Genomic DNA, 24106 nt, shown 5'->3' on the forward strand with positions numbered 1-24106 from the left:
ATGTAGTGTATATGAATTTTAGCAAGGCTTTAGATAAGGTCTCACATGGCAGACTGGTCACGAAAATAAAAGCCCATGGGATCCAGGGCAAAGTTGGAATCCAAAATTGGCTCAGAGGCAGGAAACAAAGGGTAATGGTCGATGGGTGTTTTTGTGACTGGAAAGCTGTTTCAAGTGGGGTTCCGTGGGGCTAAGTACTAGGTCCCTTGCGTTTTGTGGTAAATATCAATGATTTAGACTTGAATGTAGGGGGTTTGATTAAGAAGTTTGTAGATGATACAAAAATTGGCCATGTGGTTGATAATGAAGATGGAAGCTGTCGACTGCTGCAAGATATCAATAAACTGGTCAGGTGGGCAGAACAGTGACAAATGGAATTCAATCCATAGAAGTGTGAGGTAATGCATTTGGTGAGTGCTAACAAGGCAAGGGAATACACAATAAATAGTAGGACACTGAGAAGTGTAGAGGAACAGAGGGACATAAGAACATAAGAAATAGGAGCAGGAGTAGGCCATACGGCCCCTCGAGCCTGCTCCGCCATTCAATACGATCATGGCTGATCCGATCATGGACTCAGGTCCACCTCCCTGCCCGCTCCCCATAACCCCTTATTCCCTTAATGTTTAAGAAGCTGTCTATTTCTTTCTTAAATGTATTCAATGTCCCAACACCCACAGCTCTCTGAGGCAATGAGTTCCACAGATCCACAACCCTGAAGAAATTTCTCCTCATCTGTTTTAAATGTGCGGTCCCTTATTCTAAGATTTTGCCCTCTAGTTCTAGTCTCCCCTATCAGTGGAAACATCCTCTCTGGATCCACCTTGTCAAGCCCCCTCATAATCTTATATGTTTCTATAAGATCACCTCTCATTCTTCTGAATTCCAATGAGTAGAGGCCCAACCTACTCAATCTTTCCTCAAGACAACCCCCTCATCTCCGGAATCAACTTTGTGAACCTTCTCTGAACTGCCTCCAAATCAAGTATATCCTTTTGTAAATATGGAAACCAAAACTGCACAGTATTCCAGGTGTGGCCTCACCATTACCCTGTAACAACCATAGCAAGGCTTCCCTGCTTTTATACTGCATCCCCTTTGCGATAAAGGCCAAGATTTCATTGGCCTTCTTGATCACTTGTTGTACCTGCACACTAACCTTTTGTGTTTCTTGCACAAGTTCCTCCAGGTCCCGCTGTACTGCAGCACTTTGCAATCTCTCTCCATTTAAATAATAACCTGCTCTTTGATTTTTTTCTGCCAAAGTGCATGACCTCACACTTTCCAACATTATACTCAATCTGCCAAATTTTTGCCCACTCACTTAGCCTGTCTATGTCGTTTTGCAGATTTTGTGTGTCTCCTCACATATTGCTTTTGCTCCCATCTTTGTATCGTCAGTAAACTTAGCTACGTTACACTCGCTCCCTTCTTCCAAGTCGTTAATATAGTTTGTAAATAATTGGGGTCCCAGCACTGATCCCTGTGGCACACCACTAGTTACTGATTGCCAACCCGAGAATGAACCATTTATCCCAACTCTCTGTTTTCTGTTTGTTAGTCAATCCTCTATCCATGCTAATATATTACCCCCAACCCCGTGAACATTTATCTTGTGCAGTAACCTTTTATGTGGCACCTTGTCAAATGCCTTCTGGAAGTCCAAATACACCACATCCACTGGTTCCCCTTTATCCACCCTGTTCGTTACATCCTCAAAGAATTCCAGCAAATTTGTCAAACATGACTTCCCCTTCATAAATCCATGTTGACTCTGCCTGACCAAATTTTGCTTTTCCAAATGTCCTGCCACTGCTTCTTTAATAATGGACTCCAACATTGGATGAAGTATATTATTAAAGAAGCAGTAGCAGGACATTTGGAGTGCATGTCACAGATCCCTGAAGGTTGTAGGACAGGTAGATAAGATGGTTAAGAAGGCATACGGAATACTTGCCTTTATTAGCCGAGGCATAGAATACAAGAGCAGGGAGGTTATGCTTGAACTGTATAAAGCACTAGTTAGGCCACAGCTGGAGTACTGCGTGCAATTCTGGTCACCACATTACAGGAAAGATGTGATTGCACTAGAGAGGGTACAGAGGAGATTTACGAGGATGTTGCCTGGACTGGAGAATTTCAGCTATGAGGAAAGATTAAGAGGGGCCTAGATAGAGTGAATGGGAAGGACTTATTTCCCTTAGCAGAGGGATCAACAACCAGGGAGCATAGATTTAAAGTAATTAGTAGGAGGTTTAGAGGGGATTTGAGGGGGAATGTTTTCACCCAGAGGGTGGTGAAGGTCTGGAACTCACTGCCTGAAAGGGTGGTAGAGGCAGAAACCCTTGCCACATTTAAAAAGTACTTGGATATGCACTTCAAGTGCCGTAGCCTACAGGGCTACGGACCAAGAGCTGGAAAGTGGGATTAGGCTGGATAGCTCTTTGTCGGCTGCCACGGACACGATGGGCTAAATGACCTCCTTCTGTGCTGTAAATTTCCATGATTGCAACGAGGTGCTACACTGCCTTGATCTATCTCCCCCTGTGTGCCACCTGTTTAAACTCTCAGGTGTTGATTTTAACCCAAAAATGAAGCCTCCAATCCACCACATTTCCCCTGAGAAACGTAGTGACTTTTTGTACCTGGTCTCCCTTGTCACTCCCCAGCTCAGCCTATCCTAAGCTCCCTACTAAACTTTATGGTCTCTTGCTGCTGTACTGCTGCTTCTCCCCTTTCCCTCCTTGCATGCATGCTTTGTTGTGTCTCTCCACTCCTATCAATTTTGCGCTACTCTAGTTGCACTCCAGCCTGTTCTCGGTATCTCTCGGCCCCCTGATGATTTTGCAGTTTATCACCACTGACCGGTGCTCTTCCCACCCAGGTGGCTGCCTCCTTCCCTGCTGCCTGCCATCCCCCTCACCATGGTGCTTCAAACTAATCCAACTAACTAATCCAATCGGTAAGTTTCATTGAAAATTGCTACATAAATATTCCCATGAGGACTCCTGTATTAAGATGTCCAGTTACTTGTTACAGTTCCCTGGAGGTTCAATATTAAGTTCTGACTTGTCACACTCAGTGCTCAGGAGTATGCTGATCTGTTCCCATAGCTTCCATAGAGCTCTCCCTATTGTTTGAGTGTTGTAATTGTTATAAGTTTCATTTTTTAAATTTAAATGTTAATAAATTGATGTTTTTTGTCATCTTATATTTTCTCCTCTTCACTCAAGTTTTATTTTTAATCTCATCTATTTCTTTCTCCTTTGTCATTAATTTCATCTTAATGTAGTATCTAAATTTCAAATATAATTGTTTTTCTTCCTACTGCCCTCCCTTCAAACTTTGATTTTTTTAAGTTTTAAATTTACCCTTCTCAATTCCTCCTCCTTTTGACCCAGTTTTAGCCCCTGCCTCTTGCTTTTTTCCTGCCCTCTTTTCTTCCCTCCAAAGACACCACTTCTATAACCCTGGGCATGTTTCTGCCGCTGGACACCCTCTGCTGTCAACTCCCAGTTTCTGCCCGATGTGCCACTAGGCCACACTATTACGTTGACTTATGCAGCCCGTATGTCCTCCTCTCAAACAAGAGCCCGTCACTAGGCTTCACTCTGCCCCCTGCCCTGCTCATCCAAGCCAATTTTGTTTTGCACTTCTGGCCTTGGCTGCTGATTATGGCAAAACCTTAACCGGGCCCAATTTCACCGCCCAATTGTTCTGCATCTCTGTTCTCAGCATTTCCCTCACAATATTTCTGCTCGACTGCCTTCTTAAATAAATGGATCATTCTTTCTATGTTACACATTAATTCATCCAATCTTTTAGATTTCATTTCTTACCTGAATACTTCCCGTCATAGTATCTTTGAAATCATTCCTCTATAAATTTAAAATTAAATCATCTCCCCCATCATATAACACCGATAATGGACCTGTAAAACCAAAAGTCAGAAAGAAAAGTGATCGCTCAGTAAAATACATCACCTGATCGAGAATTCTTTTGCAGCGTTTCTTTTCTGGCAGGTGTACCCGGAAAATATCTTCAATAAGTCGATAATTATGAGGATCAATGATATTCCTACCAGAAAAAAATATTTATTGATCACATTTACAATACCTACTAAAAATGTGACACCTAACAACAAAACTCATATTTTAATAGCTTGATACTGTGAACAACTATGTACTCCTGGTAGTATCTTCGCAAACTCCAATTACCAATGCTGTGCACAAGTACATCGGATGTATTCGAGGCCCGTGCTTAAACCAAAAATAACCTGTATTTCTCATTCATATTGTTACTGTGTTATACAACAGTGAATTGTTACAGCTCAGGACAAACCCACTCATATTGCGGTCATTCATTTTAAGTCTTTTGACCTAGTGCTTCATGCAATCCTCAAGAAACTGGAATGCAGTCAAATGTTGGATTTAATGAGTGATCTGTACTCCCAACTTTTAAGATCCATGTAAGGAATCAGTCACATCATCCACTCTGTCTCAATCTTCATCTGGTCCCTGTCATTCACAATTTCCACCACCCATTTTACTGCAAAATGCCCCTCCCGGTCTTTAACTTGTCCCTACTAACCTCCTTTCCTGCCTCTACCACAGGCTACCACCTAAACGGGTGGACAACTCCTCTTCTCCAAGCTTCCTTTGCAGAAGGTTCCACCGGAATAACAGAGCAAATTGCCTTGTTCCCCCTCTTGGCCCCCTCCTATTTCTCATCTACATCCTGACGCTCAGCGACATCATCTGAAAACGCAACAACAGGTTCTACATGTGCACCAACACCCAGCTCCACATCACCGCCACCTCTCTAGACCCCTCCACTACATCTTATTTGTCACGTTGCTTGTCTGACATCCAGTTTGGATAAGCAGAAACTCTCATCAAGGCTTTTGTTACCTCCAAACTCAACTATTCGAATCCTCTCCTGGCCGGCCTCCCATCACCCACCCACCCGCCCCCCCACCCCCGGCAAACTTCAGCTCATCCCAAGCACTGCTGCATCTACGATGCAAATGACACTGTGCTGGCCTGTCTTTTCAAATCCTCCTCAATAGGTATACCCATAGGTACGTTCAAATCAAAACATTAAATAAGACCATTCGGTGGAAATACAGTCACAAATCACAGATGCAACTCAATTTTAAGACATTGTCAGGAAAGCTCCATAAAATGTCATTGCTTTCCTTTCATCCAACAGCAATATAGCAGAGAAACAGGGACTTGCAAACGGATACACCAAAAACAATGTACCTTTACTCACAAAGACCAAATGAAGGGACGAGAACTGCTTGTTTTATATAGACGTTTAGCCTACGGATTGCCGTTGAGGCATTCCGTTTGAATTGGGCCCTCAATTTGCCTAGCACACAACTGAAGTTCAGGTTTTACTAGCTGGCCTCCCACCCTCTAAACTTGATCTCATCCAAAACTCTGCTGCCCATATCCTAACTCACACCAAATCGCATTCACCCATCATCCCTGTGCTCGCTGACTTACATTGATCCCTGGTCCAAAAACAACTCAAATTTAAAATTCTCATCTTCATATTCAAATCTCTCCATGACCTTGTCCCTATCTCCTCCTCCTCCAGTCCTATAACCCTCTAAGAACTCGGTGTTCCTCCAATTCTGGCCTCCCATGCATCCCAGAGTTCCTTCGCCATGCCTTCAGCTGCCTAGGCCCCAAAGTCTGGAAATCCCTCCATAAATCTCTCTGCCTCCTTAACTCTTTTAAAAAGCTCCTTATGTGGCTTGGTGTCAAATAACATCAGAAAAAGCTCCTGGAAAGCGCCCTGGGACATTTTACTATGCAAGCCGTTGTTGTAGTGGTGATTCCACCCATTTTACTCTCAGGAATAGACTTCTCAACCTCCCTCCTACCCATATTTCTATTCACTTCACCCAGACCCCACTGTGGGTCTCCTACATACACTTCCTTACAAACAAGGCCCTCGCATCCATGAGACCTGGCTACAAACTGGGCACAATTTGGAACTAAATATTCTAGGCTACAAGATCTTTAGAAATGACAGGAAAATTCTGAAAGTTGTGGGATTAGCAATAGTGATAAAAGACAGCAATGAAAAGGGATTTCAGTAAAGGGTAATCAGGCATTAGAAACACTATGGGCTGGATTTTCGGCAACCTTGCGCTGGGTTTTTCGGCGTTATTTCGCCGTTTTGGGCAGAAAACGGTACGGCGAGAAATTCCCTGAAGTCTTCGCGGTGGTTTTGAAATACCGCTGGGGAGCAGACCGCCAGGGTGTAAGACATGAAAAAGTGCTTCCGCCGGATATTTGGCTCAATGGTGATCCATAGATTGGACCAAAAAAAACGCTGAGGAAAAATCTGTTGGTGCAGCCCTTGGAACGGCAGTAGGTATGAAACCCTTCAAAAATGGTAAGTTTAAGTTTTTATTTTTAAATTCTTTTGCAGTGATTCACTAGAAAAAGGTCTTGTGAATGTTTTATGACTTTTTATTTTTCGGAAAACATTTATTTGTGTTTTCCCCCCTCCCTAGGCCCAACTCGCAGCAGTATCGGCCTCGGAGAAAAGTTGCAGAAAATTCGTGGTTTGTGCTGATTTTTCCCACTGGGCGCATTTTTCCCGCATGTTCGGCCTCAAAATTATGGTGGAGTCATAGGCCCGGAAATTCCAGCCTCCCAGGTCTGTACTGAGTGTCTACGAACCCAGGAAGGCATCGCAAAAGCCGGTTTTCAGCGCACAAATGCACATGCGCTGAAAAACTAGAGCTTGACAGATCCTCCATATATCGGGAGCGAGGACATTTGCATGGGCAAATTTGCGGTAGTTACCCATATCTTGCCCAGTAAATGTCCTCAAAACTCTTGTACCTGATAAAAGCAGGCGCACAGCCTACTTTTACAGGCTTGAGTTTTAAAATATACAAAAACATTATAAAATAAAATTTTAAAAACACATTTTGTTAAAAACCCTCCCCACTGGTTTATTTTAAACCATAATTTAAAAAACTTTTTAAAAAATCAGAATAATAATTTTGTTATAATACATAAATAACTCATTTAAATTAATAAAATAAGTGGTGTATTTTTTTATTAGTTGTGTGTGTTGGGGGGATGGGAGGTTCTCATTCATAATAATGGGAACTAATGGAATGAGAAAATACTTTACCTTGATTGGCTGCCAGAGCCATGTGACTGCAGCTTCAGCCCTGCGCACGTCCTGACATGCACGCGCTGTGTCGTGCAGTCAGTGGAGGCCTCAGGACCGGAACTCATGTGGGTGCAGCAGGAACAGGTAGGTGCACATCTTTAACTTTTTTACCCGATCGCCCGTGGGAAGCAGCCGACTGGGATTTCTGGACCATTGCGGTTTTTGTCCGCCAAAAAAAACCGCTATGACCCAAAACCGAATTTGAAAGGCTAGTGTTAAGGAACTACAAAGGATGCAAGATTCAGCTGGGAGTTGTCTATAAAACTCTTGACAGTAATGATGTCGTGGCAGGGGTGGTGGGGGAGGGGTGAAATGTACAAATACTGAGATCAAGGAAGCATGTAGCAAAAACAGTGTTGTCCAGGCACCCAAATTACTATGATACAAAAAAATGGAGGGGGTTTGTATCATCGTAACTCAGAGCAATCAGAAAGACTAACTGATCTCTGTTATGATTCCATGGTGAAGTGGAACAAGTGGGGCTAGGCTAACATTATAATAGCAATGCTTGAGTTGTTAGTAAAGTGTATCTTTGAAATAAATGCTGTAGATGGTAATGGTTCTTCACCAAGGCATGCTGGGATACTTGACTACAGGTATTTTTAGAGACAGCTAGTTTATTCAGAAGCTTGGGAAAATTACTCATTGTTATGTGCAGAACGAGAAGATAAGGAAATGAAGGCCAGACCGGGTGCCATGGAAACGGAAGGCCCGGGCTAGAAAGAGTTAAGATAACGAAGACACCTGCTGAACTTGAATAACTCCATTGATGGAGAATAAGTGTTGAAATTGTGTACTGATTTATGACTGTCGCAAAACAACCCAAATTACAGTAACTTGTGTATTATAAAAGTATGCTGCAAGCTCTGTATTGTTGAGTGTGATATCTCAGGCAACTGAGGATCACTCCCTTGCATGTGCTCGAATAAACTCTTTACCTGCTGGACTCAGTAGACTCGAGAGTGATTTATTTTTACATAACATGGCTAAGACAACAAATATTTCTGGAGTTGCCAAAATTGATAAGAAAACAACTAAGCTAGTTTTCAAAGTCAATAAATAATTTTAGCCTGTACATTAAACCAAGCTATTATAGATCCTTGGAGAACATGACATTGCCTTTTATCCCTCTTCAATGACTGTGTCGGTATGGATAGACACAAATCAGTACAGGGTACTGGCACTTGACCAGTTAAGATGGTCAATCATTATTTCTTGCTATTGGTTTGAACTCAAATATTATTCGTTAACCATTGCAACAGCTTGGTATTTCCATTCTCTATGTACTAACCCCTTACAGATAAGGTAGGTACCAAATTTAAGTTTATTCAACACTATAAAAATCTAGAAGCAAGAAATGGCCATCATCTCTATATGGATTTTTTTGCTTACACAAATCCTCCATCAAGACTTGCACAGATCATTTTCTGTCAAGCCTGCATATCTCAGTCCAGGTAGAATCCAAGGAAGAGTTTTGAAGTGACTCAAATGAGTGTCTATTTGCAGCAATTATTTATAGTGTGCTTACAAGATTGTACATTACAACAATGACTACACTTCAAAAGTACTTCATTGGCTGTAAAGCGCTTTGGGACGTCCTGAGGTTGCGAAAGATGCTATATAAATACAAGTCTTTCTTTCTTTAAATGCTACTGCTTTAGTTGGAACAATATGTATTATAGCAAATGTAATACAAGGAAAGCATGATACTATACAAAACACAAAAACATACTTACAAAGCTATTAGCTCTAAGGCAACGAGTTTATCTTTAGTGAAAGTGAGGCAATGGAGGATATTTATGACTTTAGATACATGAATGGCTACCATTTTCTGAAAAACAAAACAATGAAAAGCAAAGTGACTTTAGCCCATTGTGTCAAATTGTTGCAATTAATAATTCAGTTCTACAGTACAGGGTATAACAAAAAGTTCTTGAGCCAAACTATCATATATTGCGCAAAGCTGAAAATTAGGACAAGCATACATTTAATAGTCTGTAATATAGTGAGAAAGATTTAACACTTACATGCTGCAAAGCTTTAAGAGCCTTTAGTTGAGGCTCTGCCCAAGAAAAATATTTCAATAGTTCAACCACCTGCAAGAAGGATGTGGATACATTTTAAAGAGATAATTTTTAAAAAATGGAAGAGCAAAACTACTGCTGTCTTTTCTTTCTATAAAAATTGAAATGTTTTCACTAAACATACCTGCGGTAAAAATGACTATCGAGCAACACATTTTAATGAATACACATTTTTCACCAGTATTTTATTCTAATACACTATTCTATATACTTACACCAATATAGTCAAAAATCAGTAAATACTTTTTTTTTTTAAAACAGAAGTACCAAAGTTGAGTGGTAAAGTCTTCAAACTGACATCCTGGCAACTGTTGCAGTGACTTGGCCGTCAATTACAATGTTGATGTAAGAATTAAGAGTGAAATAAAATGCTAACCTACTTGCCAGTCTTGTGGATCAGCAAGAGACTTGTTGGAAATCTCTAGCCTGCAAATTGTTTTACTCATTTAATATCAAAAAGCATGAATAAAAAGTACTAAGAAGCCAAATAGTCTATCAAAAACAATTGCTTACAGAATACAAACAACAGCAGAAGTTTAAAAAAAAATCAGAAATAACTCAAAAGCAGTTTTATGGCCAGTCATTAATCAGCATCAGCAAAGGTTGAAGACAACTTCATATGTCTAGCTTCTGAGTTGGAGATAGTAAAGACGAAAAAGGAAAGAAAACTAACACATTCCATGAAATCATTTTTTTTTTAAAAAGGCTAGGCTGGGTAAGCTTTTCAACTATCTATCATAAAAATGGTTGTAACATGAATTATTGATTGCAATGTTACAAAAAGATCATGAATCATCACTAGTGTGAAGATCAGAGAAAGGTTGGTAGTTGACAATACCTGTTCACTTGAAAAATATCCATGTACATATTCAATTGCCTTTAATTTATGATCAGTCAGAACCCCCTAAAAGGAAAATGAATATTTGCAGTTTGAATATTTAGTTACACAGTAAACATTTATAATGCATGTGATGCTGCTTTAGTGTGAATGATGCAGATCAGTTATTTTTTAGTATCCGTTTTAAATTTTGCTTATATGCAAATGGTGAAAAATTTACACCACTGCAGTCTCCCCTAACATAGTAAATGTCTGACAAAACAGTTTAACAGCTGACAATACTTCAAATCAACACTAACATTAGGTAAGTTACATGTGGGGAGTCCTAAACGTCCAATAGTTTGACTCTACAAATAACTAATGTGTGCACCTTATGACTTATAAGAGGAATCACAAATATTTTGCATCATTATTAGATAATATACCAGTAGACGTTAGGCTGTTGAGTTAGATATAGATAATGGCTGCTATTATAGATAGCAGGGATCAGTGCTGGGGCCTCAACTATTTACAATCTATATTAATGACTTGGATGAAGGGACAGAGTGTAATGTAGCCAACTTTGCTAATGATATAAATAAGGGTGGGAAAGCAAATTGTGAAGACACAAAAAATCTGCAGAGGGATATAGACAGGCTAAGTGAGTGGGCAAAAATTTGGCAGATGGAGTAAATGTGGGAAAATGTGAGGTTATCCAATTTGGCAGAAAAAACAGAAAAGCAAATTATAATTTAAACGGAGAAGAATTGCAAAGTGCTGCAGTACAGAGGGACCTGGGGATCCTTGTGCATGAAACTCTTTTGAGTTTACCTGCAAAAACATAAACATTAAAACCATGCCACCCGACCTGGGTGACACAGCAGACATTTTCAAGGCCTTTTTTTTTTAAATTTTTTTTTTGGGTTCTTTTGGGGCGCTAAAATCAAATTTTTCCAGTGCCCCCTATAAAAGGGGAGGGGGACACTAAAAGCACCGGCAATGAAAACAAATTAAACTTTAAAACGTAAAATCAAATTAAAATTTGGTTGCCGGGCGTGATGATGCACTCCAGTCCCTCCGGTGCCCACCTCTCGCGGAAGGCCGCGAGCGTACCGGTGGACACCGCGTGCTCCATCTCCAAGGACACCCTGGACCGGATGTAAGAGCGGAAGAGAGGCAGGCAGTCAGGTTGAACGACCCCCTCGACCGCCCGCTGCCTGGACCGGCTGATGGCACCCTTGGCCGTGCCCAGGAGCAGTCCTACGAGGAGGCCCTCGGACCTACCCGCTCCCCTCCGCACAGGGTGCCCAAAGATCAGGAGAGTGGGACTGAAGTGCAGCCAGAATTTCAGGAGCAGCCCCTTCAAATAATGGAACAGGGGCTGCAACCTTGTGCACTCCATAAAAACATGGAACACGGACTCCTCCAGACCGCAGAAATTGCAGGCGGCCTGGGAGTCCGTGAACCGGCTTAAAAATTTGTTGCACGGCACTGCTCCGTGCACCACCCTCCAGGCCAAGTCCCCGATGAATAGTGGGAGGACCCCTGCGTAGAGTGCCCTCCATCGGGGACCCCCGCCTCCTCCGGACGGCAAGATGGTACGCCATGGCGTGTCCGGACGGCCGGCGAGGATGGCAAAGTTGAGGGTGTGCAGGAGCAGCCCGTACAGGAAACCCCTCCGCGCGGAACTGAAAGGCACGGAGGGGATTTCCCCGAGGCGGCTCAAGTTGTGAGGCGCCGGCCCCCGAGGGAGGTTCCGGGGTTTGGCGCCAATGAGGAATTCCGTCCGGACGGGGGTCAGTTCGGACGGGATCTCCCCACGTGCTTGAGCCTCCTCGATGCACCTAACGGAGTCAGGGCCCAGAGCTGTTTTTAGCGACTCGATGGCATCGGCCGCGTGGCGGACGTTGGCAGAATTTAGGCGCCGCGCCAGCGTGTCTGGCGCCATCGAGCCCGCTCCTCCGCCATCGAGCAGGTCCCTGACCCTGGTCACCTCACCAGCCACAGCCCTCTCTTCCGACCGCCACATAAAGCCTCGGCCGTGGAGGTACGGATTCCCGAGCAGCGGTTCCTGCAGGACGGCCGCCACTCCAGCCGGCGGAGAGCTGCGCTTGGTGGAGACTTTGTTCCAGACCCTGATGAGTTCCCTGTAAAAGACAGGCAGCTCCCGGAGGGCGGTCCTGGCACCCCCCAAGTTCACAAACAGGAGCTGCGTGTCATAATTGAGGTCGCGCTGTTGGCGGAAGAAATACCTCGCCAGAGCGCACCACCTAGGAGGGGACTCGACGTAAAGGTATCTCTGCAGGGTCTGAAGACGGAAAGTCGCGAGCTGGGCGCTGACGCACACCAACGACTGACCGCCCTCCTCAAGCGGGAGACTCAAGACCGCAGCAGAGACCCAGTGCTTCCTGTTGTTCCAGAAGAAGTCCACCAGCTTCTTCTGTATCTTGGCGACAAACGCAGGGGGAGGGGTCAAAGTGACCAGCCGGTACCACAGCATTGCGGCCACCAGCTGGTTTATGACTAGCGCTCGACCCCTGTAGGACAGCACTCGGAGCAGTCCTGTCCAGCGCCCTAGGCGAGCGGCGACCTTGGCCTCCAGCTCCTGCCAGTTCGCCGGCCAGGCTCCCTCGTCGGGGCTAAGGTAGACTCCCAGATAGAGGAGATGGGTCGTGCTCCAGGCAAAAGGCCTGAGCTCCTCCGGCAGGGAGTCCACCCGCCACTGACCCACCAGGAGTCCGGAACATTTCTCCCAGTTGATCCTGGCGGAGGACGCGGCCGAGTAAATCTCCTGGCACTCTCGCATCCTCCGCAGGTCAGCGGGATCCTCTATCGCGAGGAGCACGTCATCGGCGTAAGCCGAGAGGACGACCTCCACGCCCGGCCCTTGCAGAGCCAGTCCCGTCAACCTCGTCCGCAAGAGGCGCAGGAAAGGCTCCACGCAAACGGCGTATAACTGGCCGGACATGGGGCATCCCTGGCGCACCCCTCTCCTAAAGCGAAGGGGCGCCGTCAAGGACCCGTTAACCTTAATCAGACACTCTGCGGCGGCGTACAAAAGTCGGATCCGGGCGACGAAATGCGTCCCGAACCCGAAAGCGCGCAGAGTTCCGAGCAGATAGTCGTGATCCACCCTGTCGAACGCCTTCTCTTGGTCGAGGGATAGGAAGGCGACCGACAGACCAGCCTCCTGGGAACAAAGGATGAGGTCCCGGACCAGATGGATGTTATCGTGGATTGTCCGGCCCGGGACCGTGTAGGACTGGTCGGGGTGGATCATGTGGTCCAGCACGGCACCAAAGCGAGCAGACATCGCCCTGGCGAAGATTTTGTAGTCCATGCTGAGGAGGGAGACCGGGCGCCAGTTCTTAAGGAGGCGGAGATCGCCCTTCTTAGGCAGCAGGACGATGACTGCCCTGCGCCAAGAGAGGGGCATCTCCCCGGTCGCCAGACTTTCCCCCAGGACCCGCGCGTAGTCGCTCCCCAGGACGTCCCAGAACGCCCTGTGGAACTCCACGGTCAGCCCGTCCAGCCCCGGGAATTTTCCCCTCGAGAGCCGGGCGAGGGCACCGGTCAGCTCCGCCAGACTTAGCGGAGCTTCCAGATTTTCGGCGCCCTCCGGGCTGACCTTCGGCAGGTCCTCCCACAAAACTCTACGCGCTTCCTCGCTGGATGGATCCGGAGAGAACAGAGCCCCGTAATATTCACGGGCCCTGTTGTTGACGCCCTCCGGATCCGAGACGAGAGAGCCGTCGTCGGCCAGCAGCGTCAAGAGCTGCTTACGGATACTCTGCCTTTTTTCCAGCGAGTAGAAGAAGGGGGAGCCGCGGTCCAGATCCCGCAGGAACCGGATCCGCGACCTCACGAACGCGCCTCGGGACCCGACGAGCTGCAGGTCCTTCAGCGCGGCCTTCTTCTCCTTGTGCATGAAACACTAAAAGTTAGTATGCAGGTACAGCAAGTAATCAGGAAGGCAAATGGAATATTGGTCTTTATTGCAAGGGGGGATAGAGTATAAAAGCAGAGAAGTCCTGCTACAACTGTACAGAGTATTGGTAAGGCCACACCTAGAGCACTGTGTACAGTTTTGGTCTCCGTATTTAAGAAAGAATATACTTGCATTGGAGTCTGTTCAGAGAAGGTTTACTTGGTTGATTCTGGAGATGAGAGGGTTGACTTATGAAGCTAGGTTTAGTAGGCCTATACTCATTGGAATTCAGAAGAATGAGAGGTGATCTTATCGAAACATATAAAAGATAATGAGAGGGCTCGACAAGGTGGATGCAGAGAGGATATTTCCACTCATAGGGGAAACTAAAACTAGGGTCTCAGAATAAGGGACCGCCCATTTAAAACAGATGAGGAGGAATTTGTTCTCTGAGGGTTGTAAATCTGTAGAATTCTCTGCCCCAGTGAGCTGTGGAGGCTATGTCATTGAATATATTTAAGGCGGAGATAGTCAGATTTTTGAGAGATAAGGGAATAAAGGGTTATGGGGAGCGGGCAGGGAAGTGGAGCGGAGTCCATGATCAAATCAGCCATGATCTTATTAAATGGCGGAGCAAGCTCGAGGGGCCAAATGGTCTACTCCTGCTCCTATTTCTTATATTCTTATATATCTAGACATCTAAGTCAGCACAAGGTGCTAAATAACATAAGTTTTTAAAGTAATACCAGTATTAACACAACAGATAGTCAGAGGAATGCTCAGTAAGTTGGTTTGGCTACCATCATGAAAAGTGCATAAAAATAATTTATCTCAGTCACAATGCACGTGTTCAAACAAAAACAGCATGCACTGGAGACAAGGTCTAAAAGATAAGAAAGTTCTAGGTGTCGATGTGGTGTAAGAAATTTGAAAAATCTATTCAGATGCATTTGGTTTTGAGTTTATTGGCAGTTAAAATGTTTAATGTTGGTAACCCAAGACACTCTATAAAGCTAGCAGGCAGTCACATATGACAACACACTAAGATGTCACATACACAGATGAAATAGTTATATCATGGTGTATACATAAAAATTACTGTTTTATTTTAAATCTAGAAACATCTCAAAGCACTTCACATACAATGAATTTGTTTGCAGTGACTGTTATTTAAGCATACAGAATAGCAAGATCTCACAAACAGAAATGAGATAAATGTTCAGTTAAGCTGCTCTTTGGTAATGTTGGCTGAGGGAAAAATACTGACCAAGATACCAAAGAATCACTGCTCTTCTTTCAATAGTGCCATGGACTCTTTAATGTCTACCTTAGCCAATGGAATAAGCAGACAGGGATTTGATTTAACATCCCATCTGAAGTATAGGTTTGCTACCAACTGAATGAAGCAGATGCTTAAATCTTTCTGAAAACTTTCAAAAATGGTTTCACAGAACAGATTTTCAACATTTGGCAATGCGAATTGGCCATCCATTAAAGAAACCATCCAATTTTCATTTCTATTGAAATCTAACGAATTGAAAGTGGGGTGGTTTCTATAACAGGCGGCCGGTCCGCAATGGCATTTTTACGCTTGGGCAGCAAATTGAAAATCTACCCTAAGATCTCTAAAACTATGACAGATTCCTTGCTCTGTGTTGAATACCCAGTTCCACCTATACTGCCTTTGTCTCCAGATACTGATTCTTTAAGAACATTGCAATATGAACCAGTACAATAGTTCCATTTTTATTTTATTCACACATTATGGTGTTGCACAATCAGTTTACAAGTATTACTTGCTTTCCAATTTCCTCTGAACCCATATAGTGCTCTGGTCAGAATGCACTTTAAGCTAAGCCCAGTTTTAATTATCCAGACACAAAGAAAACAGTTCAAGCCATGAAGGCAGTACAATGAGAAAGCAGGAAAGGGGTACTGAGGGAATGATCAGCCATGATCTTATTGAATGGCGGTGCGGGCTCGAAGGGCCGAATGGCCTACTCCTGCACCTATTTTCTATGTTTCTATGAGCCACAAGGCCGATCCTTAGTGTTAAAGAACCTAATTAAAAAGACTGGAGAAATGTGGGCTCTTCAGTTTTGAAAGATGTCTGAGAGGGGACGTTATATATAAATTATTATTAAATGGCAAGTCTTGAGCACTACTGCAAGGCATGTCCTGAAAGTAGATCAAGAGTCGCTGGTTTAAACCATAAATGGCAAATTTAGGACCAACATCAAGAAGCTGTTCTTCACAAAGATTATGGACTTCTGGGTAGGGAAGTGGAGGCAAACACTTTGGAAGAAAAGAAACAGTTGGATATTGTGAAGCGAAGAACTATTATTTTCTCTAGATCAGAGGGGTAAAATAGGCTAAATGGCCTTCCTCATCACTCATGCTTTTGATGAATTAATTTGACAACATTGTAGTCACTTTGTACAAGCAGCAATGTAACCTTTACATGTAATGCTCTAGGACAGTAGATTTCTTGTGTGCCAAATGTAATTTTGTAAAATAAATAATTGCTCGAAAAGATTTAAAGATATAGGGTTGGAAATTCACCAACCTTGTGCCCGTTTTTTCAGCGATGTTTCGCCATTTTTTGGCGAAAAACGGTGATCCGCTAGTTTCGCCACAGTCTTGCGCCAATGGTTTTGAAATACCGCTGAAAAGCAGACCGCCGGCATGCAAGACTGGAAATACTGCTATCGCTGTAGTATGGACTTTTGGCGCACCCGTATTCTGGGCGGAAAAAAAACACCCGAGAAAAACCTGCGTTACAGCCCCAAAAACAGCAGTAGGTATGAAGACCTGCAAAAAAGGTAAGTTAAAGTTTTTATTTTTAAATTCTTTTTCAGAAATTCAATAGTTAAGTGTCTTGTGAATGTTTTGTGATTTTTTATTTGTTGTGTTTTGTTATTTTTTATTGTGTGTTTTCCTCCCTCCCAAGCGGTAATCGGCCTCGGACTAAAGTTGGCAAGGACCGCGGTTTCCGCCACGAATCCTCGTGCAACGCCGATTTTTACTGCTGGCCACATTTTGTGACAAAACTTAAGTGTTGTGCATCTGTAAAGCATGCACTCCCATGTTCCGTCACCAGGGAGCTCATCCCCTGAAGTCCCAAGGGATGCTGGGATCCCTTGGGAGCATTGTATATAAGCTGGCCCCTAAGGCCTGTTCCTCACTCTGGAGTGTCTGATTAAAGACTGAGGTCATAGTTACTTTAACCTCTGTGCAAGGAATACAATACTTTGGCCTTAAAAAAATGGCGATGTGATTAGCTGTGTTTTTGGTGAAAAATGCCAAAAGCTGAATTTCTAGCCCATGATGTGTAGCAAGATATATTGAGCTACTCCCATAATTTAAAGTTTTATTCCAGATTTACCTTCCCCAGTTCCTTGATTATTATATACCTCGGTATGATCACCTTTCATAACATCTCCTTTTCAGGCTGAAATGGCCCTAGTTTCTCCAGTCTTTCCCCATAACTCAGACCCAGGGCACTAGGTATCAATCTCTGGGCTCCGAGGGGCCCCTTCCTTCCCAGAAATGGACAAGATGCGGTCGGACGAAGCACTCTACAGTTTGAACACAGCTTCCTGACTTGGATTCTACTGTTATGGCTATGTAGGTCAACATCCTATTGATGAAGGGTCATCGACCTGATACGTTAACTCAGTTTCTCTCTCCAGAGATGCTGCTTGGGCCTGCTGAGTGTTTGCCAGCATTCTGTTTTTAATTTCCTATTAGCTTTGTTGATCGCTGCTCTGCATTGGCTAGACAAGTCTATTCAGTATCCTAGGACTCTTTTGGACTTCATCCGTAGCTATTTCCACACCATTCATTATGCTGGTGTTCTGCATAGGAAAAGGAAACCAGAACCATAACTCAGAAGTGAACGTTATATTGTCTAAAACGTTTGGGCAGTTTCCTCTGGAATTCTTACCCTCTATTGCAATTCACAGGATCGAAGAAGTCAGAGCAACAACAATGGATTCTTTACCTTCCTTATTTCATCCAGGACTATTGCAAACGATTTGTTATCCATTTTGTATTGGGGTGGGAGAATGTTCGATGTTTCTTTCCTTATTACAGGAGATGCCGCTGTTGCTTAGAAGGCAGCAGCTTTCGTCTTCTCAGGGAGAGGGGCTGATCGGTGTGACCAAAGGGCGGATTTGAACGAGGTTGCGGGGAGAGGAGCCGCTAACTAGACGCTTATGACTATGTAGCTCCTTCCCAGCACAAAGAGCGGGCCGGCCTCCATAGCCCGAGAAAAATGCCCGGCGTGGCGGTGTAAAATAAAACAAAACCCGCCGCTCTCCTCCTATGGTCACAGTCCTCCTGTAGCACAGGCCAGCGGCTTTGTTGAAGCAAGAAGGGAGAGGAGGGAAGACAATGAGGGCCTGGGCCACTCTCGGCGCCGCCCAGTTAACTGTTGCTAGGACTCCGACTGACGGACGCTGTTTCGGAGCTCGAGCGAGCCGTTGCCGGGCAGCGTGCTGGTGCTCGAGCGGGAGGCCGGGGCTCGAGCTGGCGCAGAAGACTGGGCCGACAGTTGTCGCTCTCCCCGCCTGCCGGGGGCCTACACAGCAAAGCATCGCCGGATGATGACGCCTGCAGCTTCACCCGGCCTTTTTCCAAATCGTTGAACGCGTTATTGTTTCTATTTTTTAACGGATTTGTTGCCCGGGCTTATTATTTAAAGTTTAAGATTTGTGCCAAACATATGTGGGTTTTTTTATTCCTCCCTGGCAGCTGAGTGGCCGCCCCCTGCAGCAGGTGGCGGAAATAAACAGTTGCGAGGGGGAAATAGGAAATATGTGTAAGAAGAATTGGATGTTTGTATCCGTCAAACAAACAAAACCGGTTATAGTTATAGTCATGATAGTCTCATTGTTATCTCTATGGATGTTGTTGCCCATACGCTTTACCAACCCGGTAAGTTTTAGAAGTCGATCGTTCTAAACCTTCCGACCTGAGGGAAGATTGTTGTAGCTGAAAGTTTAGCCAAGTGATGAAGGAGCAAGGTGGTGCTAAACTACGCACTAGGCCTATGTACATTTTACAAACTGCAAGGGATTGTTCTGAAATTGTTGAGTTGGGAGCTGTATTATTCTAATCAACCGGGAATAGTTACGTGACCAATGTCAGCAGGAAAATAGCCAACAGACTTGTGACTTCTTCTTAAGAGCTAGACAGTTTAGACAATTTAAGCACACTGAAAATGTAAAGCTGTATCGATACTTGAAGTTTTTTAAATATCTTTGCAACTAGGTGGTGTAGTGATTTGGCACCGAATGGCCTACTCCTGCACCTATTTTCTATGTTTCCCTTTGGTCTCAAATCATGTCTAGGCTAATTTGAACCAAGATGATAGATCGGAGAATCATACAGCATTGAAGGAAACCATTCGACTGCTTGTGCCAGTTTGTCACACTCTCCTGTTCTTTCCCCATAGCCCTGCAAATCTTTTCTTTAGCAGGATCTCACAATTGTGAAGCTCCTCAACTCCCTTTGTCTTCTCCCTCTTTCTCCAAATTTCAGTGTTTTAAGCTTGATGTCGCATAATAATAACTTCTGAGTTACCTCATCTCTTGCTGTTTCAAAGTTTGTGGTGTCCTGTACTGTTGATCTTCACTCCACTTTGGCTTCCCAGTAGGAAAATAAACATCAAGCTCAGCTTTCATAGTTCCCACAGTCTAATAGCTAAGCCTGTTACCTATTGCTCAGGCTCACAGACGAAGAACAGCCGCTTGGGTGAGGTACGAGAGAACACCTCGTTCCTATGGAATTACATATTAACATCAGCTGCTGTCTTCAAGAAACCAGCAAAAGCAGAAAATCAGAAGGAAAATATTACATAAATAATGCAGAAAGGCTGTTCTCATCTCCTGAATTCTCACTACCTGTACCTTGAAAGTACACTGCTACCCTCTTAATTTATAAACAGGAGCAAAAACAGGTGACAAGATAATGCAAGCTTTTATAGTTTTGTGAATGTTCTCTCAAGTAACAATAAAGAACTTTTCAAATACATATGTGGTAAATCGTGAAAGCATTCATCGAACATATCTTTCAACCTATGAAAAGTTGAAATATTTTGGACAATGAACACAGGACGCGAAGACACAAATACAAGATTCATAACCATTAAGTAAGGGGGAAAAAACATTCTGCTACAGGAGGATGAGCATATGAAACAGATACCCAGAGACAGCTTTAAAAAGGAGCTGGATTAATATCCTCAGAGTGATGGTTGACAACTATCGAGATGTTAGTAGAATTGCTGTTATTTTCTGGGGAGAAAGAGGAAGGAACTTGATATTCTTTAAAACTGAGGACCAACATGTGGTGCAGGAGGGAAGTCAGTGATCCATGGTCTCTGGACTTCCTTATGTTCATATTCGAAAAGTAGAAAACTAATATCTGGAGAAATAAATGTATTAGTTACTTGATATCTGTCTTTACACAGGATGAGGAGGAAAGTTGGCCAAGTTAGATTTCCAGGAACAGCACAAGAAAGCCAACACAGGTTTGCTGAAGGCAAATCATGTTTGAGTTTTTTGAAGACATGAACAATTGGTTAGATACAGGGAATGCAGTAGATGTATTGTATATATATATTTTTAGAAGGTGTTTGTAAGGTGTCTAAAGAGGCTTAGAAAAAATAAGTATGATATAAGAGGAAATGTAACAGCATGGATAGACTGCTGGATAATGCACAGATAACAAGGAGTTGGGATAAATTAATGTTTGGAATGGATATGGGTTGGAAGTGGTGGAGCCCAGGTGTTCTCAACATATATAGACGATTTGGACTTGGGTATAGTGGTCACATTCTCAAACTTGCTGATGACACAAAAGTAGGAGGTTTAGCAAACAGTGAGGAGTACTGCAAAATATTTTAGGAAGACATAGACAGATTAGCAGAATTGGCAGACAGATGTCAGATGCAATTTAATGTGAATAAGTGTGAAGTAATACATTTTGGGAAGGAAAACAAGGAATAGGAGTATACATCAATCGAAAGACTCTGAAGGGCATGGATGAATACAGAGATCATGGGTTCAAATGCATAATATGCTGAAAGCGTGAGTGCAGTTTGATAAAGTCAGAAAAAAGGCCAATATAATTTTGGGTTTTTATAAATAAGGGAATTGAGTACAGTAGAGAAGTAATTAAATATGCAAAATATTGGTTATGTCACAGTTGGAGTAATGTTTGCAGTTTAGCGCGTCCCATTGTAGAAAGGGTATGAAAGCTATAGAAAGCGTCCAGCATAAATTCATCAGGATGATGTTTGGAAAGGATTGAGATACCAGGACTATTTCCACTAGAATAGAGAAGGCTAAAAGGAGATTTAATAGAGCTTTAAAAAAATATATTATTTTGTTACTGAGTAGTGAAAGGCAATCCCCTCTGATAAGGGGTTATCAATTTAAAATTATCACTAAGAGAGTGAAGAGAGAGGTTAGGAGAATAGCATTTATACTGGGCTGTTGGAGTGCTTTGCCAATGGGAGTGGATGAGTTGGAGTCAATTACATATTTTAAAGGAAATTGACGAAATATATGAAGCACTGGAATGTGCAAGTCTATGGGGAGAGAGCAAGCCAATGGGATTAGTTTTGGATTGCTCTTGCAAAGAGCTGGCCTAGACATGGCAGACAAAATTGCTCATTCTGTGCTATCAACTACAATATTCTGTGGTTTTGTGAAAGTTCTTCTGTCTGCTGGCTGTAAGCATCCTATATGAAATTAATTTGGATAGTCTCAATATGATTCTTAATTGGTGTTCAGCACAAAATGATCTCTAATTTGAGATATAATGGCAGCTTCATTGAAAAAAAGGCTGTAAAGATAGCTGATATGGAAATTGGAATGCGAGGTGTGCAGTAAGGGCTCTTTTGAGGTTGGGATAGAGCAGAAAAGTTTTTGTTCTGTATCTAACTTGGTATGATTACCAAATGTAGGAGTGTTTGATGCTAATAGCAGGTAGAAGCACCTTTTTCGATCTTTTTTCTCTATTAAAGGCACAATATGAATTCGGGTGACCATATTTTCTAAACCGAATCCGGGAACACACAAGGTGCGAGCACAGCAAAACGGCCAGGACGGAAAATGTAGGTTGCGCAGCGTAGTTCTTTGAGGATGTAACGAGTAGGGTGGATGAAGGGGAACCAGTAGATGTCACGTACGGTATTTGAATTTCCAGAAGGCATACGATAAGGTGCCACATAAAAGATTACTGCACAAGATAAGAGCTCATGGGGTTGGGGGTTATATATTAGCATGGATAGAGGATTGGCTAACCAACCGAAAACAGAGAGTCGGGATAAATGGGTAATTTTCCAGGTTGGCAAACTGTAACTAATGGAGTACCACAGGGATCAGTGCTGGGCCTTAACTATTTACAATCTATATTGATGACTTGGATGAAGGGACTGAATGTAATATAGCCAAATTTGCTGATGATACAAAGATAGGTGGGAAAGCAAGTTGTGAGGAAGATGCAAATAATTTGCAACAGGATATAGATAGGCAAGTGAGTGGGCAAAAATTTGGCAGGTGGAGTATAATGTGGGAAACTGTAAGGTTATCCACTTTGGTAGGAAAAATAAAAAAGCAAATTATTATTTAAATGGAGAGAGACTACAAAATGCTGCAGTACAGAGGGATCTGGAGGGCCTTGTACATGAAACTCACAAGATTAGCATGCAGGTACAGCAAGTAATTAGGAAAGCAAATGGAATGTTGGCCTTTATTGCAAGGGGCATGGAGTATAAAAGTAGGGAAGTCCTGCTGCAACTGTACAGGGCGTTGGTGAGACCACACCTGGAGTACTGCATACAGCATTGGTCTCCTTATTTAAGGAGGGATAGACTTGCATTGGAGAGGCAGTTCAGAGAAGGTTCACGAGGTTGATTCCTGTGATGAAGGGGTTGTCATATGAAGAATGGTTGAGCAGGTTGGGCCTATACTCATTGGAGTTTAGAAGAATGAGAGGTGATCTTATTGAAACATAAGTTTCTGAGGGGGCTTGACGGGTTGGATGCAGAGAGGATTTTTCCTCTCGTGGGGGAATCTAAAACTAGGGGGCATAGTCTCAAAATAAGGGGTCGCCCATTTAAAAAGGAAATGAGGAAGAATTTCTTCGAGGGTCGTGAATCTTTGGAATTCTCTACCTCAGAGAGCTGTGGAGGCTAGATCATTGAATAATTGTACGGTGGAGATAGATTTTTGAAGGATAAGGGAGTCGAGAGTTATGGGAAGAGGGCAGGGAAGTGGAGTTGAAGCCAAGTATCAGATCAGGCATGATCTTACTGAATGGTGGAGCAGGCTTGAGGGGCCAGGTGGCCTACTCCTACTCATATTTCTTATGTCCTATTTCTTAGGTAATGAGGCGAAAAGTTTTAGCAGCCTATATTTCAACAGTTGCATACATACACTATAAATGCAAAACAAATGTGCATAAAGTTACTGTGGATGTGACATCACACTATTGAAGCGCACTCAGATACCTTACTCTGCCCTCCACATCCCCGTTTCCCCGCCCCCCACCCACCCCAGTGACTGAGGTCACGCTGACTCCCTCTACCGCATCCTCCTTTTAGTGTCAGCCGTGGCTCAGTGGGTAGCACTCTCGCTCTGAGTCAGAAGGTTGTGGGTTCAAGTCCCACTCCAGGGACTTGAGCACAAAAATCTAGGCTGACACCTCTGTGCAGTGCTGAGGGAGCGCTGCACTGTCGGAGCTGCCGTCTTTCAGATAAGACGTTAAACCGAGGCTCCGTCTGCACTCTCAAGTGGATGTAAAAGCTCCCATGGCACTATTTTCGAAAAAGAGCAAGGGAGTTATCCCCAGTGTCCTGAACAATATTTATCCCTCAACATAACAAAATTTAGCCCTCAACATTACAAAAAAACATTATCTGGTCATTATCACATTGCTGTTTGTGGGAGCTTGCTTGTGAGCAAATAGGCTGCCACGTTTTCTACATTGCAAAAGTGACTACATTCCAAAAGTACTTCATTGGCTATAAAGTGCTTTGAGACGTCTGGTGGTTGTGAAAGG

At 43.6% G+C, this 24106-nt stretch overlaps 2 protein-coding genes across 4 annotated transcripts in view; one reads left to right on the top strand and one right to left on the bottom strand.

The window, feature by feature from the left end:
- proser1 (proline and serine rich 1) overlaps nt 1–18706 on the bottom strand; it is a 43822-nt gene extending 25116 nt beyond the window's left edge. Inside the window, exons 1-5 of one of the 3 annotated variants that reach the window (XM_070892379.1) lie at nt 18039–18706; nt 10129–10194; nt 9234–9302; nt 8943–9037; nt 3984–4077 (exon numbers count right to left, since the gene is read on the bottom strand). In XM_070892379.1, the coding sequence (XP_070748480.1) occupies nt 3984–4077; nt 8943–9037; nt 9234–9302; nt 10129–10194; nt 18039–18083 (369 nt within the window). In that variant the 5' untranslated portion in view covers nt 18084–18706. Of the gene's footprint in view, nt 1–3839; nt 3932–3983; nt 4078–8942; nt 9038–9233; nt 9303–10128; nt 10195–18038 lie in introns of those variants that run through there. The other 2 variants (XM_070892381.1, XM_070892382.1) reach the window with 2 other exon arrangements.
- LOC139275222 (NHL repeat-containing protein 3-like) overlaps nt 18188–24106 on the top strand; it is a 29354-nt gene continuing 23435 nt past the window's right edge. The window contains exon 1 of the mRNA XM_070892383.1: nt 18188–18973. Coding sequence (XP_070748484.1) covers nt 18854–18973 — 120 coding nt within the window. The 5' untranslated portion in view covers nt 18188–18853. The remainder of the gene's footprint in view (nt 18974–24106) is intronic.

This window comes from Pristiophorus japonicus, chromosome 10 (assembly GCF_044704955.1).
Source record: "Pristiophorus japonicus isolate sPriJap1 chromosome 10, sPriJap1.hap1, whole genome shotgun sequence".
NCBI lineage: Eukaryota > Metazoa > Chordata > Chondrichthyes > Pristiophoridae > Pristiophorus > Pristiophorus japonicus.